We start from the raw sequence: 18,235 nt of genomic DNA, 5'->3' as shown, positions 1-18,235 counted from the left end.
TATTCAAATGTGCAATATTAATAAGACAACAGAAGATAAAACCAGAACAAAAAAAAAGAAAAAGAAAATAAAAATCTAAATGTAAATGTTTCTTGGAACACGAAGTTAAGCAATTCTTGCAAAAGAAAATTTCTTTTTTTTCTGTTTGTTGCACTCTCATTTTGTTCAAGAATTCAACAACAACAACAACGACGACGACGACGAAAATGCATTGGGAAATGAGATTATATAATCATACAGATCAAACCAGATTCCAATGTGACTTACCTATGTTTTTTTTCATCTGCTGTTGTTGTTGTTTGATTTTCTAGGTTTCATTTTCGTTTCCCACTTGGTTAGATTTTTCTGGATGAAAAGAGCAAAACGAAAGAAAAAAAAATTACCATGAGTCGATTGCGCAATATAGATATAGTAAGAAGAGAAAAAAATTTGAACCCGATTCTTTCGAAAAAAAAATTTTTTTTTTGTTTTCTGAGGTTATTAAACACAACAACTGAATTATTATTATTATATATCTGCTGCTATGTATACAGCAAATTTTTTTTTTTCGTTCTGCACCCAGAAATACATATACCAAAAGAAAAAAAAACCAGATCCAAACGCAGAAACCAAAAGGAAAAATTTTTTTTTGTCTTTTTTTCTGAAAGATACATCCCACTAATATCAATACGAAAAGAACAAAATGATCAACTAAAAGGCGTGGTAAATGGCGCGCGCAGTTATCATCGGATGTGTTCCAATAAAATAGTGAATAATGAAAAAAAAACACTATCAGTTCCAGCAATGTCTAGGGTTCTGGAACACAGACACATACACACACACACACACACACACGCACGAATATGTATGTAGAATACAGAATTCCCAACCCAGAAATTCTATGAGAATATGTGTGTCTAATATATATATGTGTGCGCATGAAATTCTACATATCGTCAACAATTTTGGTTATATGTTTGTTGGGTGAAAAAAAAAATATTACCGTACATTTGTATATACACACACACACATTTACATGTAAAGAATATCAAACAACAACAACAACAACAACAACAACACCTTTTCTATGAAATATTGAAAGAAAAAAACATCTAGTTCAAGTTCCTAAACATCATTTTTTTTGTATTCTCTACATTGCGTATTACAAATCGGATCTACAAATCAAATCCATATATGATATGATAAATGAATGAATTTCCGGATCAATTTATTGTTATTGTTTGCTCGGTGTTTTTTTTTGTGTTTGACACGTGTGTGTGTTCACCGATAAATGGAAAAAAAGCATAACGTATTGAGAACATAAAAAAAACTTGATCTTGTTGTTCTGATAAATCAAATTGAAATGATCAGAAAAATTCCGGTGTCAAAAAAAAACAGAAATCATTCATTCTGAAAAATTTTCAATCAGTGCAATCAATCAATTTTTTCAATTAGAAAAAAAATTCTTCAAGTGCCTGTGATTTTTTTTGTGTGTCTGGTGGACATCATCAAATTCGGTCAACAAGAATATCATAAATTCTAGATTATCATACTATAACAACAACAACAACAACGACAACAAAATCAATTCGAAAACAACTATTTCGACAAAATTAATTCGTTATTATGAAAATGGATGATCACGTATTTCCGGCTTCATTGGCCAATAATAAAGTAATTCAAGGTAAGCTTGTAAATAACATTATCATCATCATCATCATGATAATACGCTGTGTTTGTAAATAAAATAAATGATGTGTGTGTGTGTGTGTGTGTGTGTGTGTATGTTTTTCGATCAATTTATTCATTCAATCGTGATAAAAGTTAAGAAAAGATTATTCGTTCCAGAATCTTGATTCATTGATCGAACAAATGTATGTAGATTTTTTTTTCCACCAACAGTTTGATGGCATGGTTACCGTTGTATAATATTTTCACATATGAAATTTATATGTCAAAATCGAATGATGATAATGATCATGATCATCATATTGTATTACAACAAAAACGACCGAGAAAAACAAATGAATGAAATGAAAAAAAAACCGTGGGATGGAACATTTTTTTTCGGGTCCCGCAATCTTAAGATCTCGATGTGTAGGCGTTAATGCGATTGTTGACAATAATGCTAATGTGATGCTAAGATTTTGTACTTAAGAATAATACACACCGTGAGAGAGAAAGAAACCAGAAAAGCACTTGAAAAATATAATTTAAATCTGTCTGATCGACAACAATGGACAAAGACAATTTTACCTGAACCAGATCAGACCAGACCAGAACAAAAACAGAACAAAACAAAAACAGACAACAGATCATTATAGATGATATGAGAAAAATAAAATGTTTGATGATGTATACATACATAGATATCGTGTATCAATCATCAATTGCAGATGAATGAAAATGGATTTGAAGGTCTGCTGCTGCTGCTGCTAGACAACCACAAAATTTACCAGGGTCATAATGATGATGATGAGCAGGTGTATTCATCATCATCATCATCATCATGATGACCCTGGATATTCATTCCAATTTTTTTTTTAGCTTTTCAGCTTTTCACCACCCTCTATTTATTTTATTTTTTTTCTTTTTTTTGAATGAATCATAATCATCATCATTATTATCATTTTGTTTAAATGGATATTATTCTACAACATTTGGTTTGGTTGATTTCTACTACACACACACACACACACACACACACGAATCATCTATCTATCTTTAGTCTCTAATCATGAACAACACAATGTTATATGAGATTCGTGAATTTCTTCTTTTTTTTCATTATCATCATCATCATTTCATAAGATTCAAAAGTATATACTCCATATAAACATTGAATTGAAATGATAGTCACAAATTTTTTTTTCTCTGCTATTTTGTTGTTTGTACGGCACGCACGCAAACATTTTTTTTTTTTGTACATGTTTGTAAAGTTAGAAAGCGAGAAGAGAGAGAGCGAGGGTGTTTGTTCATTCATTCATTTGTTCGCGTGTGTTTGTCTGTGTGTGTGTGTATGCTGAAACAATTTTAGACTCGTGGAACGTTTTTTTTTTTTTTTTGGTTGTTAGAATCGAATCGAACCAAAGTCATGCCATAACAAACTTCATATAGTTGAAGGTAAATGAAAGTAAACCAAACACAAAACATAAAACACAAGCAAACAAACACACGTTTTGTTTGCATTACCTGCTGTTGCTGCTGCTGCTGTTGTTGCTTACTTGCTTGCTTAGATTGGTTTTCATATGATGGTTGCTCACTTTATCATATTTCGAATATTGGTCGGTTTTTTTTTTCTTCACCATTCTGTATATTTTCATCTATCGTCAATTGTATGTGGCACGTGTGTCAACGAGTGGTTGCACACACACACACATCGACACACGTTATTCTGGAGTTCATCATTTCAAAATGCAATCATTCGATTCCGATTGATTGAATATTGCTATAAAGAACATTCTGTACAAACGAATATATATATATTTTATTCGCATTTCAGAATGAATGTGAAAATCAAATAAAAAATAGAAAAAAAATGAAAATTTTCGATTGTCATTTGGTTTGTATTTTGTTCGTTTGATTGGCAGTGCATTTTAGGATAATCAAAAATTTTTTTTTTTTTTTTTTGATTGAAAAACGAACCAGAATTCGTATCCATTAAAAGGTTTTTGTTGACTTTTATTATTGGTCATTCGAAGGTCATTGTCATGATGTTGATGATGATGAAAATCCCAAAAGAATAAAATAGATTAGGTCAGTTAGATTTATCCATTAATAAGAAAAAAAGGGGTCAAACAAAAACAACATCAACTAAGGAAAATAAAAAAAGTTAATTCAATTTGTAATTCCATTAACCCGTTCTGGTATGGTTCAACCATAATCATCAACAACCATATGACGATTACGATGACAGAACAGTGAAATTCTGCATTGAATCGTCATTGATGATGATGAAAAAAAAAGTTTTTCATTGTCAAATTTTTTTTTCAATCTAATAAAAAAAACTCTTGATCATTTACAGACATAACAGATGTTTGTTATGTAGGTGTGTTGTTTGAATTCGGGTTCAAGGTTCCAAAGATTCGAATTCTCTGTCTCTTTCTCAGACATACACAAACACAAAGCACCAACGCATGTACATCCTACAACTTTGTCATTCAAATCATAATTCTTGGAACTATGGAATGAACGTGAATCACTTTTTTTCAAAAAAAAAGAATCTAGAAAAAGAATCAGATCAGAAAACACATTGCAACACATTCAATTCTGTGTTTTTATCATATAATGATTTTTTTTTTTTGCTGCAATAAAACATTTATTTTTCATGTTTATGTCTCATTTGTTCCTGGAAAATGGAACTTTTCCAACAAAAAAAAAACAGAGAGAAAATTTTATTTTCTATTCGACTCTCGGGTATTATATTTGACTCTATATCGATAAAATTTAATTCATTTTTTTCGCGAAAAAAAATTGAATCTAAAATTCAATATGAAACGATTCTGTTGTCATTGTCGTCGAATAGAGAGTTGGAATTTTGTGATTTAATTAATTTGTAAAATGTGAAATATAAAAGAAAAACATTCCAATAATCCTTTTGGAAAAGAATCGATCGGGAATTGACTTTCAGAATAAGATTTTTTGCCGACAAACACGAACGAACGAACGAAAACAAACAAAATCATTAAAATCAACCCTTTTTATTGCATTGTGCAGTTGATTTGATTGATTTTTATTTATCATCATGAATGTTATTTATTTGTGTTTAGATTTTTTTTTTTTTTTTTGTTGCCAAACAAAATCCTCTTAACCAATGGTGATAATAATAATGGCTGATGTACATCTTAATCTCATGTGTTTTGTTGATCATTGATCGAATTCAATTCACAGCAAATAATCCTAGTGCTTAAAATCATATCATTTTTTTCCATTTGTTTTTGTTTTTCGGTAAATATTTGTTGACAATGAAGGCAAAAAAAAATAAACGAAAACAAAGAAAAAACTTGATTCTTTTAACAAAAAAAAAACATAAAGGATTATAAATTCATTCTAATCACTTGTGACTGGTAAAAAAAGAAAGAAAAAAAATCCCGTTGCCCCAAAAAAAACTCCAGGGAACTTGGGCCGTGTCAACACGCACACACACACAGACACAGACAGACAGAAAACAAAATCCACTTGAACGAACAAATAATCAGCAAACAAAATGGTTTAGAATTTATTATTTACTTCGGGAATTACTACATGTCATCATCATAATAATCAGACTAAATACACACACACAGACAGACATTAGATAGCCGAAAAAAAACATGTGACAAATAACATTCAATTCAATTTGGACAGGAACAAGAACAAAAATGACAACAAAAAACACTGAATCAATGATTGAATGAAGAAAAAAAAAAATTTTTTTTTGTTCCTGAATAAACATCTCATTGACAACAACAACAACAACAACAAAAACAACAACAACAGGAACGATTCATTTATTCTTGGATATGGATATGAAAAATCTCTTTACTCACACACACACACACACACAATTTTGGCTATTTTTTTATGCATAAAATTTTCTGAATATAAATCTCCTCCCGTATAAGAAAAAGACAACAACAACAACGGAAAAAAATTGATAAATTCTAAACAAAACACATATACACATAAACCACCACTAAATCGATGGGTAACAACAAAAACAAGTATGATTTCGAATGCAAAATATAACAATAAATCGACAGCAAAAAAAAAAAAAAAAAAGAAAAACTTCAGAGAAATAGAGACTGTGTGTGTGTGTGTGTGTATACAGTGTACCAGGTCCGAATTTAATCATGTTAAAATGCTTTTACTGAAATTATTTTCTGTATGTATCTCATTCTGTACAATACAATGAAAGTTTAGGTTTTCATTTCTTCTTCTTCAACATTTTTTTTTTATTTTTCGCTATATATATATTAATTCTGGTATGTTGCTCATCGATTTTGATGGGATGGTTGCATGCATTTTATATATCCACATGTGATTGAATGAATGTATCGTCTGAATAGCTGGTTCTGGTTCTGGTTCTGTATATATATATGTGTGTGTGTGTTTGTGTTCCATTCAATAGTCTCACACACACATACACACACACACACACATTCAGCACATCAGCACAAAACAACATATCACTAGGGGTACAGAAAAAAATAACGAAACAAAACCCGAAAAAAAAACTCAAAGCCAAAAAGTCATTCATTCACATGGAACAGATCAGACTAGACCAGACTGGAATAGAAAGTGAAACCAAAAGGAAAAAAACAGAATGATGACAACAACAAAAAAAAACTCCCAAATAGAATAGAAAAGACAATAACAACAGAAAGAGAACAAAGAAAAAAAAACCATTGACATTCACCAAAATTTTCATTGAGAGAGGCTATACCGATTCAATTCACAATTCATTCATTTGGATTTGATCATCGATTCCATCATTCATTCTATTCTATCCCATTCAATCATATACAACAAAATAAATACAAGAACCATGAATGATGGAATGAATGAATGAATGATTGAACGAACGAAGAGAAGAAAGAAAAAGTAAAACCAAAACTAGAATGAAAAGATGAATTGAATGAATGAATGATCGGTAAAAATGGTTCTTACAAATCTTCAAAACAAAAAAAAAGAGAAAAAAAATTCTGGTCTTTTTTTTGTTTCATTCATAAAGTGATTGGGCTAGTCAATTCATTCACCGATGATGATGATGATGATGTTGATCAACCAACAGAATTTTCTACTCCACCCAAATTCATGGACATAAACAAAGACATCGTTAAACATCGACAACAACAACAATAACACATGGTATTATCTTCTTAGGTGCTTAGAATACTGGACATTGAAGAATCTTCTACACAAGAATAATTGCGTGTGTGTGACTTCTAGGTGTTGCAATGGGAAAAATTTTTTTTTCAAAGAATAAAAGCTTATGACATATAAACGTGATAATACCCGTTGTTGAAATAGAATGATGATTAGGATCAAACAATGAAAAAAAAATTCAACATCGACTACTTTGCACCATAATTCCACACAGTGAAAGAAAAAAGCGACTTTTATTCAGAATTTTTTTCTTTTATCATTTCTCGATTCAATTTAAGCCTTGACTATATACAGAAATTGTGCAAAGCAAAAAAAGAGAAGTTTTTTTCACCCAAAACATAATTCTTTGGGAGTTTTTTCTTTCTGTTGAACAACAACAACAAAAAATGCTCAAATATTATGATGATGGTACATATTGCATAAATCTTTTGCCATTTTATTTGCACTGAAAAAAAAAATCGTTTTGTTATGACTATAGAATGATGGATGAATGAATCGCAAAAGACACACACACACACACACACGCAATACCTATAGGGACAAAAAAAACAAATGAACAAAAAACAGTTAAAGAGAAAAAAAAACTTAGACAAGATTATTGCTTGTTGTTGTTGTTGTTGTTGTTGTTTTCACTTTTTATATTGAAAAACCAAGTCACATCATATTCCAATGAATATTCTGTACGTTTTGTTTATTGTTATTGTTGAATGAATATTATTCCTAGTGCATCAAACGCACACACACACACACACATGGATTAATTATTGAACTGAATGAATATGATGGGTGGACAAAACATACGCAAACAAAACAAAAAAAAAAACACACACACAAACATTAAAATAAAAAAAAAATAAAAATGAACCAAAAAAAGAGAAAAAAAATAATGATAATAAAAAATGAGATCTCGATAAATGGATTCTCTACATTGCTAAAATAGTGGTGGTGGTGGTGCTAGTGATGGTACTATTATCAGAATTCGTAAAACGAGGAGGTTTTTTTTTCTACCGTCGTAAATTTGTATTTTTTTTTTGTCGAGCAGCGTTACATACATTTTCATCGGTGTTGATGAATTATTCAATTCTCATCGCTACTAAATTCAAATAATATATATAAAAATAGCCAACCAACCAGCTGGTCGTGTGCCAGTATATACAGTATACTTTTGGCTATTTGTAACCAGAAAAAAAAATAATTTTTTTTTCTGGTACCATTTTAACCATTTATGCGTGTGTGTGTGTGTATGTAGAATAATTTTCATGATTCCAGATGATTTCCAATGGTACTAATTGTTTTCAATTCAATTCACAAACAAAACAAAACAAAAAAAATTGATATTAACCACCACTTTTCATTCATGTGATTGTAATAGATTTTATCGTTCCACCATTTACTATCACCCATCATCCTTATGGTAGAAAAGATGGGCGAAAAAAAATAAAACACGTGCTTGATTGAATGTGTCTGTGTGTGTGTGTGTGTGTCGTTTCGATACAAATAAACTGAATGATTATGATTATGATGATGATGATCCAGATCACCAGAAACATTTATTTCTATTTCTCGATATGAGCCCTAAACGTTAACCACTTACACTATGAATAACACACACACACACACACACGTTCCAGAAAAAAAAGTTAGTAATCGATTTTACGCATCATAGATTCATTGTGTTTTTGTGTGTGTGTGTATATCTCGTCTATCGTATCTCCGACATCATCATCTCTTTTTGTTGTTGTTGTTGTTAATCTTGTTAAATTCTCTGGTGTATGTCAAGTTGTTATTATTATTTCAGAACTTTGTTTGCTAGGATACGAGGATCCAGGGTGTTGTTGGTGTAGGAATCCGGTTCATAGATTGATAATCTTTTCCTCTCTTGTGTCATAACCTTTTGACATGAATAAATTTAATGGACTTCTAATGTAGAGAATTTTACCATAGACAAATGCACCAGGTAGCCAAATATTTTATTTTTGTTTGTGTTGTGTGTGTTTCTGGGGTTTCAAAACAAAAAAAACGAAAAAGACATTTATCGTTTGATGAAATGAACCACAACCCATCTACTATTTCCATTTATTTTTTTTCCACTTGACTACAACAACAACAACAACAAGACATGTGGATATTCTGGAAAAAAATGAATTGTTTATAAACAATACACGTGTACGTGGTGTGTTTGTTTGTAGGTTGAGATAATGAATTTTGATGATGATGATGATTATCTCATCCCAAAAAAAACAGCAATAAAATATGGATTCCAATTTTTTCGAAGATGGAGATTGTTCCATTTTTCGTTTTGTTTTGTTTCATATTTGTCCATTTTACCACTCCCAATAATCATTGTCTAATACAAATATATTAATGATTTCTTTCGAAAACGATTCTATAGAATCATAACCAGGTTCATATGATGATGATGATGATGATTCTGAATTTACCAAACAAAAAAAACAAAAAACAAATGTTTATTGTTGACATACATCAAATTTTATCATTAACATTTTTGATCATTATGAATTGCGAATTTTTTTTTCTCCATTCAATGAGGACATGACAATTCATGTCATCATCGTGATGATGATGATGAACGTTATGTGACGCCTATCATCATCATCATCATTTGGGTGGATAAAAAGATGTGTGTGTGTGTGACAGATAGAACCAAACGAATGAATGATCATATATGGCGAAAAAAAATCATTGACAGAATGATCCATGATGATCCATGATGAAATTTGAAAAATGAAACACACACACACACACACAGATATATAAATCGGATACAAATATAATTCATTTGAATTCATGATGATTAAAACTACTACTGATCCATTAGCACGAAATCCAATGTGGAAATTATTTCACTTAATGATACACAATCATCATTAAACCAGATGATGATTCATTGTTTGTCATATTTATGAAAAACAAAACAAAAAATGAAATGAAATGAAATAACCAGAGTAAATTGACCATTTGGGATCTATTATCATCATCATCATAATCATAATCATGAATAATCCAAGATACCTGAGTTTTGATTTTATTTTTCTTTTCTTTTTTTTTTGTTCATTATCATTAGATTCATTACCAAGATGTAGTGGATGTGAAGGCATTATATTTGATCGTTTTATATTGAAACTTGGCCATGAAGAAAATGAACAACGACATACATGTTGGCATTCAGGTAAATAACGGACAATAATAAACGACGACAAAAAAAACAATGTTTTAATTTTTTTTTTTTTTGTTTATCAATCAGGATGTCTAGTTTGTTCAGAATGTAATATAAATTTAGCTGTAAAATGTTATATGAAAAATGGCCAACCATATTGTAAGGATGATTTCTATAAACGTTTTGCCAAAACAAGATGCGCCAATTGTGAACTTGGTATTGCACCAACGGCCATTGTAAGACGAGCACAAGATAATGTTTATCATTTACAATGTTTCAATTGTATACTATGTAAACGTGCATTGAATACAGGTTTGTTTTGAATCATCATCATTCCAAAAAAAAAAATTTGTTGATGATAAACTTACAAATTATTATTATTTAATTTACAGGCGATGAATTCTATTTGATGGAAGATAATAAGCTTGTCTGTAAATCCGATTATGAATCAGCTAAACAAAGAGGTATTTAAAACTGTGTGTGTGTGTGTGTGTGTGTGTTTGAATTGAAATTTATTTATTTGTTTTCTTTCTCTCTTTATAACGATTTCGATTTTGATTGATTGATTGATTTTGAACGATTAGAATCATCATCAAAACGACCACGTACAACCATAACGGCCAAACAATTAGAAACACTTAAATTGGCATATAATAGTTCACCAAAACCGGCTAGACAGATACGTGAACAATTAAGTCACGATACTGGATTAGATATGCGTGTTGTACAGGTAAGGTTTATTATTATTATTTTTTTTATTCATTTATATGGAATTATTCAAAATTTTGTGCTTTGAGGATTATAATAACCCTTTTATGATGATTATTATTATTATGGATTCGGTTCATTGGTTAACGATGACACATTTTATCATTATAATCGATTTAAAAACTTGAATCTCATTTCATTCTTTTTTTGTTTGTTTGTTTGTTTGTTTTTTATTTTCTTGTTCCATTCAAATTTAGGTTTGGTTCCAAAATCGTCGAGCTAAAGAAAAACGATTGAAAAAAGATGCACATTCAAAATCACCAACAAATTTAATGACAAATAATGGAAATGGAAATGGTTCACATACAAGTCCACATCCATCATCACCATCAAGTTCACGTTGGTCATCCAATGGTGGTTGTAATGGTATATCATCATTGGATACAATGCCAGCAAGTAATGCATCATCCACATTATTAGCTAATGAAACATCAACATCATGTTCATCATGGTTTGATGATGCAATCATCGAAGATGATGACGATGATGATGATGATGCTATCATTCATAGCGGTATTGGTGATGATGATAGTGATTTAAATGAAGATGATGATGATGATGATGATGATGATAGAAATGTTATTGATCATCATCATCATAATCATCATCATGATGGTGGTGGCGGTGGTGGTGGTGGTGGTGGTCATCATAATGTTTATACACATTGAATATAATTTGTCCGTTTTGCTACACGATATATATTATCATTTAATTTGAACACAAAAATTATCACTCAATATATGACATTCAATTGATGGTTGTTCAAACTATCGGATATTATCAATCAATGAATTTTCAATTTATTCATTTCTATTCTTATGATCATGTGTAAATATATAAATTGAAATTATTAAACAAAAATAAACAAAAAAAATTTATAATTTTTAATTTTGATTTTCGATTCTCATATTCTATGGATTTTTGTTTTCCAATTTTACAATCTCATACAATCGGATGATCGATGACAATTTTGTTGTCCAGGTAGTTCATTATGATGATGATTTTTTTTTCTGTTCAAAATCTAAAATTCACATGAAATGTCAACAAAACAAATGATTCAAATTAGACTCGACTGATGATAATTTTTTTTTTAAAAAAAAGAGAAAACAAAACTTATCCACATTTATAGGCCATGGTTAAAGATGTTGTATTCGATCAATAATAATCCAGTTTTTTTGTTTTGCAAAGTGGAGCTCTGTCATAAGATAAAAAATTATATTACAAGCCTGTTTAGGATAATTAACAGCCATAGACTCAATGACAATGTTTTTAAACGAAATAAACAAAAAAAAATTTCAAATTATCCCGCTACATATTCCAGTTCAAGCTGGTTGAATCAATGGGTTGATGGATGGATATATATATATCGGGACATAGATCAACAATTGATAAAATGGATGTAGCAACTGTGTGTGTGTGTGTGTGTAGGTGTAGCAAAAAAAAACAAAACAAAACAAACTGGATCATTTGATTTGATTTCATATTTTTTTTCATATTTTTTTTTACTTCTTGTTTACTTCTTCTGCACTTCAATTGTTTCGCTCTATTAATTTTTTTTCCCCATTTTCCAAACGGTGTTTTATCATACATCACAAAAATCGTTCATTCGTTCGTTTGTTTTGTTTTGTTTTGTTTTCCATAATTAATCACCTGTGTGTATGAGATAGAGAGAAAGAGACAAGAAAAAAAGATGAAAAAAATTGATAACCAAGACATAGAGTTACATACCGAACGACGACGACGATGATGATGATGATGATGACTGGATTTTAGCTTAAAAAAATGAGAGAGTTTGATGAATGATAATTGCATCAAATTGTTGAAAATAAGATTTTCTGTCACACACACAAAAGCAAAACTTTGCAAATGAATGAATGAATATATTTGTCACCAGTTTTGAAAGTTTGATTTTTTTTTGTTCTTACCGATTTCACTGTATTTGTGTACGTGAATATTTCAATATATTGAATTCAGAATACGAATAAACAAAATTCCTCAATAAAAAAAAACAATGTCACGTTTAGAACAGATGAGAGAGAATTTTCTTAAAAAAATTCATAATGAACAATTTCAAGAATATCAACAACAACAACGACAACAATCAATGATGACAAGAACAAAATCAACGATTAATATATCATCGAATTCATCACGATCATCATCATCATCCAATACATATCAACGAATGCCAATACGTCGTGAATTATCAGCATTATCAATAAATCGATATTCATCACCATCAAATAATCATTGTATGTCCACTAATCAAAGACAAACAACAACTAATCGTGTAACAATATCGCGTGTAAAATCTCTTAATAATGTAAGCAATATGACAATGACGATGATGATGACACCAGGATATGATCAACATTATCATCCAATAAATCATACAAAATCGATATTGGGTAGACGAAATTCAAGTAATCATCAAACAACAGCAACATCGTTGATGAATGGATATTATTTGGATAATAATAATGTCAACAACAACAACAATACAGTAATGTCAAAACGTTCATCAAATGTGAACAATGGATCGATGCAAAGTGGCAATATAGGTGGATCTTCAAGAATCTTGAAAACGAATACAAGTGGTACTTGTGACGAAACGATACAACCACCACCATTGCCAACATCGAGACGAAATGTTACAAGCCATCATCATACATCATTGGCAAATAGAAATAATCAGCAACAACAACCACAATGTAAATATTGTCAACGAAAATTTGCGGCCAAAGATCGACTTGTTAAACATATGGAAATATGTGGTCGAATATCGAAAAAACAACGTCCAATATTTCAATCATCACGACAACGACAATTAAAATTACAAACATTGTCATCATCAACCATGTCTAAGGTCGATAATAAAAATTATGATGATGATGATGATAATAACAATCAAAAAAACAACAATAATAATAATGACGATGATGATCAAGATGTATCCGAGATAAAACTCGATATAATCATCAAATCGAATAATAATAAAAATAAGAAAATGGTATGTATAATGATGCGCCATCTAGTATTTATGAAATTAACTAAAATTTTGATTTCTTTCAGCCGAAACTTTCTTCCAATAATCGTGATGATAATGATGATGATGATAAAATTCCTAAATGGAAATTATCAAGACAAAAATTTTTAGATAATCTTAAACAACAACGTAAGCTAATGATACAACAACAAATGGTTAAAAAAGATGATGATGATGATGATGATAATTCACCAAAAACCAAAACAAATGAGATGATGATTTTCCATGGTAACGAATCATCATTGAAAACGACAGCCAAATTCAATGGTGGTAATAACATCAACAACAACAACAACAGCGATAAATCATGTAGAAAATGTGGACAAAAGTTTCCAACCGAAGTTTTAGCTCGTCATGAGATATTTTGTGAATCGAAAAATGTTCAAAATTCATAATAATAATTCATTTTAATAAAAAAAAATTTGATTTAATTTTTTTTCCTTGAAAAACTTTTTTTAAATATTTTCGAAAATCCACTTAATGATGACATTGTTGTTGAAAATGCTGTTACATGACGATTTGATTTTATTTGTTGATTTTTTGGATCATTTTGTGGTCGTTTTTTTGAATTGGACAAATCCTGTTGTTGTTTATGATGTTTTTTCGATAATGTTGTATTAGTTGTGGCTGTTGTCGATGATGATGTTAATCTTGATCTTGATCTTGATAAATCATTTGATTTTATACGAAATTTATCAATTTGATTTGTAATTGCCGTTATTGGTTGTCGCCAATCAATGGCCATGAATAGACATAAAACATTTATAATGACCATTATGATGACAATGATTATTTGTACAATCATTATGGTTATTAGTTTCATATTGGTTTCATTTTTTTCACCATAACATTTGAATAATTGATCAAATTGTATTCGTTTATTGATTTTATTGGATTTAATCTGAAAACTATCATTAATCGATACGTTGTAGATATTTTCTGCGTCTAAATAAACATAATAACGATTTTTATATTGAAACAGTCCATAAATCATAATTGGTGTACGTTTTTCATCAACATTCATTTTAAGTTTAGTTACTTTTTCACCAATATTTTGAAATAGAATATATTTATCATTTTCAAAAGACGTATAGATTATATTTTCAATTGTTGGTTGATAAATGTTTCCAATTTTTTTCACTTCTAAATCATAATAATGATTTTGTTTTGATTTAATAAAGAATAATATTCCTGATTCTTCATCAAAATAATATGTAGTTTCACGCACTTTTTGATTGTTATCGTTGATGTTGCTGCTGTTACGGTTACGGTTACTGTTGATGTTGCTGTTACTGTTGTTATTATCAGCCATTTGTTTCAAATCCAATGATGTGTATTCATGCATTGCAGAAATTCTCAAATATCTTGTTTCTTCCTTACCGGTGGGATCATCTTCCCATAAAAAACCGAGTAATCTTCGTTGATTTCCTGATGCTATGTTTTTTTTTTGGATAATTAATTGTCAAATTAAACAATTTAAGATCATTTACACTTACAATCGGTTGAATAAAGCCAATCACATTGTATGTATAGATTACTTAATTTATCCATTGTCCAATAACTTTCAGATAATGTATTCGACGGCTGTTGTTGTTGTTGTTGTTGTTGATGATGATCAAAATTTCTAACAACAAAAATTATAAATAAACCATCTTTAATACTAAAAATATGTCTCACATTCTTTAATGTTTTACATTCGAATTTGAATATATTAGAATTAGAATTATTCGTTGAATTTTTAGATGATAAACAATCTATATTGGTTATCGTTGTTGTTGTTATGAGTAAATTTATAAATACAAAAAACGATGATAAAAACATTGAAAATTTGTTCAATCAACTTAAAAAAAAACAATGTTGTTTGTTTTTTTTTCAATTTTCCAGATTAATTTAAATATATATCAAAAAATTAAATCAAATAATGATGAATGATGAATTTTCGAACAAACAAACAGGAAAAAATTACAAATTATGACAACAGATGGCGATAGAATTTGTGTGTGTTTGTTTTTTTTGAGGGGGAATTTAAATTCAAAAAAATTTTTTTTTTCAACCACCACCACCACCACCATTTTTACATTTTTGTATACAAATGTAATTCGATCTGTACTTGTTTGCCAATGTCAACACTGCCACATACAAATAGACACACACACGACTACAATTGGGCAATGATGTCGAATTATCATAAACTTACAACGACGACAACAACAACAACGATGATAATGATGACGATTCTGGATTATTACAAACAACAACAACAACAACAACAACAATGAATGAGAAGAAAGAATAGAAACAAAGTATTTTTTTTTCACGACAAATTAAACATTTTGAGTAAAAAAGAAAAAAAAAACAGTGAAAATCAATTAATCAACCCAACAGACAACAGCAAAGCAATTAACACAATAAAACATGACATGACATGATGATGATGATGATGATGATGGTCTATAGTGGTGGTGATTCTTCATATATACACAAAAAAAAATTTGTCATATGAGAAACTTTTTCATTCTCTCTCCTTATGTTAATATTATATGCAAATATTATGTTGCTGCAAAAAATGGTCAAATGAAAACCAAACCAAACCAAAAAAAAAAAGAAAGACATTGGTAAGAAAAAAAAAAACAGATTGAACAGATGCTTCAATGAAGATGATCTATTCGTTCATTCATTCATTCATTCATTCATTCAATTTTGTTTTTCACGCGTTAATTCCATATATATGTTTGTCTCCACATACACGCACACACACACACACCCATCTATCAACATGACATGATTTGTAGCTATTTACAAATTCATTCAACCACTTAACAACACAAACGATGACGATGAATGATGATGAAACAAATTAAAATTTGTCATCATTTTGTTTTTGAAAATACAAATCAAATCTATATATACCATGGATCCTTTTTGGACTAATGAACCATATAATATTGCATACGTACACACACACAGACATTTTTTTCGGATGTTTGAACAAATGAGATTATTGCACTTTATCGCTGCTGATGATGATGATGATGTTTAAACTAATTTTTTTTTCTAGAATTCAGATTCATTCATGTCAAGAATTTTTCCATTCAAAAAAAAAAAAAAATTTCGAATAATCATGACAATTATATAACGATTGATTTGATTTGATCAAGAATCAATTTGTATTTCATTTGATTTATAAATGGTCATGCACGCAATTAATCAAATTCAAATGATCACATTTCATATCATTGTTTTTACATTACATTCATCAGATGAATGCGCACCCTAAATACCATTGGACAAATACAAATACAGCGAGAAAGAGAGAATTAAATACTTTAGGAAGGAAGGAAGATGATATCAAGGCGTGGTATGATAATTGATTTTTTTTTCTTTTTGTTTTTTTTTTCGATTTCGAAATTTGAATTTGATATATAAATGAAAAGAATTGAACCCTGCCCTAAATTTATTAACAAATAGATGATCAACGAATGGTGATGATCAAAGTGACGACGAATTTTGTTATATATTCAATTTTGATTTTTGACGATTATGGCACATTAACAATTTATTAAATTACCATCATCAGAGATCGGTAATTTTTGTTTGGCAGGTTTTTTTTTTTTGTTTCACAAGAAACAAACAAAGAATTGGATAATCAAAAAAAAAAAAAAAAAAATTTGCGCTTCTTTAAGTTCAAGTGAATAAGAAGAAGAAGAAGAAAAAAAATGCGTTGAGTTCGTGTGTGTGTGTGTGTGTGTGTGTTATATGGGGTATGAATGAATAAAAAAATTGACTGACTGACTGACTTTTGGCCATTTGACATTTGACGAGAAATACGGTATAGAGAAAAAAACTGGCCCCAACTTATTTCATTCATAAATGAATTCCACCATCATTTTCATTTGATATGATCCGAAACGAAATGTTACGATGATCTTTAAATGTTACAAATGATTTTCATTTCAATTATGTTTAAAATGGTAATTCTTAAATGAGCTGTAAATTATGGTTTGTTTTTTGTTGTTGTTGTTGTTGTTAGGCTCATACTTATTGACCTTTAATGGAAAGGAAACGAATCATTGAAATCAGTAGTAGGATAGATATATATAGTGTGGTATATATATGTGTGGAAAAATTGTAAAATTTCTCAATTTGCATAAGGTCAATGTGAAAACGAAAACGTAAAACTTTTTTTTTCGTTTTCTTTATGCAACAACATTTTTTTTCTAGGGTAACGGAAGTATATAAATTATTATTATGACATGGCCATCATCATCATTATTATTATTATTATTATTATTACCAACAACACAACATGATGATGATGATTGTTGATGATGATGGAATATATGAATTTAACTTGTCTGTTTGTTACAACATTTTTGGTTGATTTATTTATGCTCAAT

General features: G+C 29.5%; 3 protein-coding genes and 1 long non-coding RNA gene across 5 annotated transcripts; 2 read left to right on the top strand and 2 right to left on the bottom strand.

Moving 5' to 3' along the window:
• Positions 1 to 1,057: 1,057 nt before the first annotated feature.
• Positions 1,058 to 11,343, top strand: LOC124490289 (LIM/homeobox protein Lhx3-like; the record flags this gene model as incomplete). The annotated part of the gene is made up of 6 exons (XM_075729976.1): positions 1,058 to 1,663; positions 9,932 to 10,036; positions 10,112 to 10,336; positions 10,417 to 10,488; positions 10,609 to 10,754; positions 10,990 to 11,343. Coding segments are annotated over exons 1-6 (960 nt in total), but the record flags the coding sequence as incomplete, so codon positions are not given.
• A 331-nt stretch (positions 11,344 to 11,674) lies between these two features.
• LOC124491017 (uncharacterized) lies at positions 11,675 to 12,654 on the bottom strand. Its single transcript, XR_006958910.2, has 3 exons — positions 12,521 to 12,654; positions 11,914 to 12,442; positions 11,675 to 11,813 (listed from the first exon to the last, which is right to left on the bottom strand). It is a non-coding gene; the product is annotated as an uncharacterized LOC124491017 (long non-coding RNA).
• A 107-nt stretch (positions 12,655 to 12,761) lies between these two features.
• On the top strand, positions 12,762 to 14,269 carry LOC124491016 (uncharacterized). Of its 2 annotated transcripts, none has more exons than XM_075730562.1 (2): positions 12,762 to 13,802; positions 13,865 to 14,269. In XM_075730562.1, exons 1-2 carry the CDS (start codon positions 12,804 to 12,806, stop codon positions 14,231 to 14,233), a joined length of 1,368 nt encoding a protein of 455 aa, XP_075586677.1. In that variant the 5' UTR covers positions 12,762 to 12,803; the 3' UTR covers positions 14,234 to 14,269. The 2 variants fall into 2 exon arrangements, with proteins under 2 accessions (XP_075586677.1, XP_046909567.2); XM_047053611.2 differs by having other exon boundaries at positions 12,777 to 13,742.
• Positions 14,266 to 15,580, bottom strand: LOC124490288 (uncharacterized). Its single transcript, XM_075729975.1, has 2 exons — positions 15,335 to 15,580; positions 14,266 to 15,272 (listed from the first exon to the last, which is right to left on the bottom strand). Exons 1-2 carry the CDS (start codon positions 15,387 to 15,389, stop codon positions 14,266 to 14,268), a joined length of 1,062 nt encoding a protein of 353 aa, XP_075586090.1. The 5' UTR covers positions 15,390 to 15,580.
• Positions 15,581 to 18,235: the final 2,655 nt, after the last annotated feature.

This window comes from Dermatophagoides farinae, chromosome 4 (assembly GCF_024713945.1).
Source record: "Dermatophagoides farinae isolate YC_2012a chromosome 4, ASM2471394v1, whole genome shotgun sequence".
Lineage (NCBI taxonomy): Eukaryota > Metazoa > Arthropoda > Arachnida > Sarcoptiformes > Pyroglyphidae > Dermatophagoides > Dermatophagoides farinae.
The sequence above is the reverse complement of the archived record's forward strand: the minus strand, read 5'-3'. Positions and strand labels throughout refer to the sequence as shown.

Coding starts and splice junctions, on each gene's coding strand:
- LOC124491016 (XM_075730562.1), top strand. CDS start 12,804: ATGTCACGTTTAGAACAGATGAGAGAGAATTTTCTTAAAAAAATTCAT. Junction 13,803..13,864: donor ATAATAAAAATAAGAAAATG/GTATGTATAATG, acceptor GATTTCTTTCAG/CCGAAACTTTCTTCCAATAA.
- LOC124490288 (XM_075729975.1), bottom strand. CDS start 15,389: ATGGATAAATTAAGTAATCTATACATACAATGTGATTGGCTTTATTCA. Junction 15,273..15,334: donor TTGGCTTTATTCAACCGATT/GTAAGTGTAAAT, acceptor AAAAAAACATAG/CATCAGGAAATCAACGAAGA.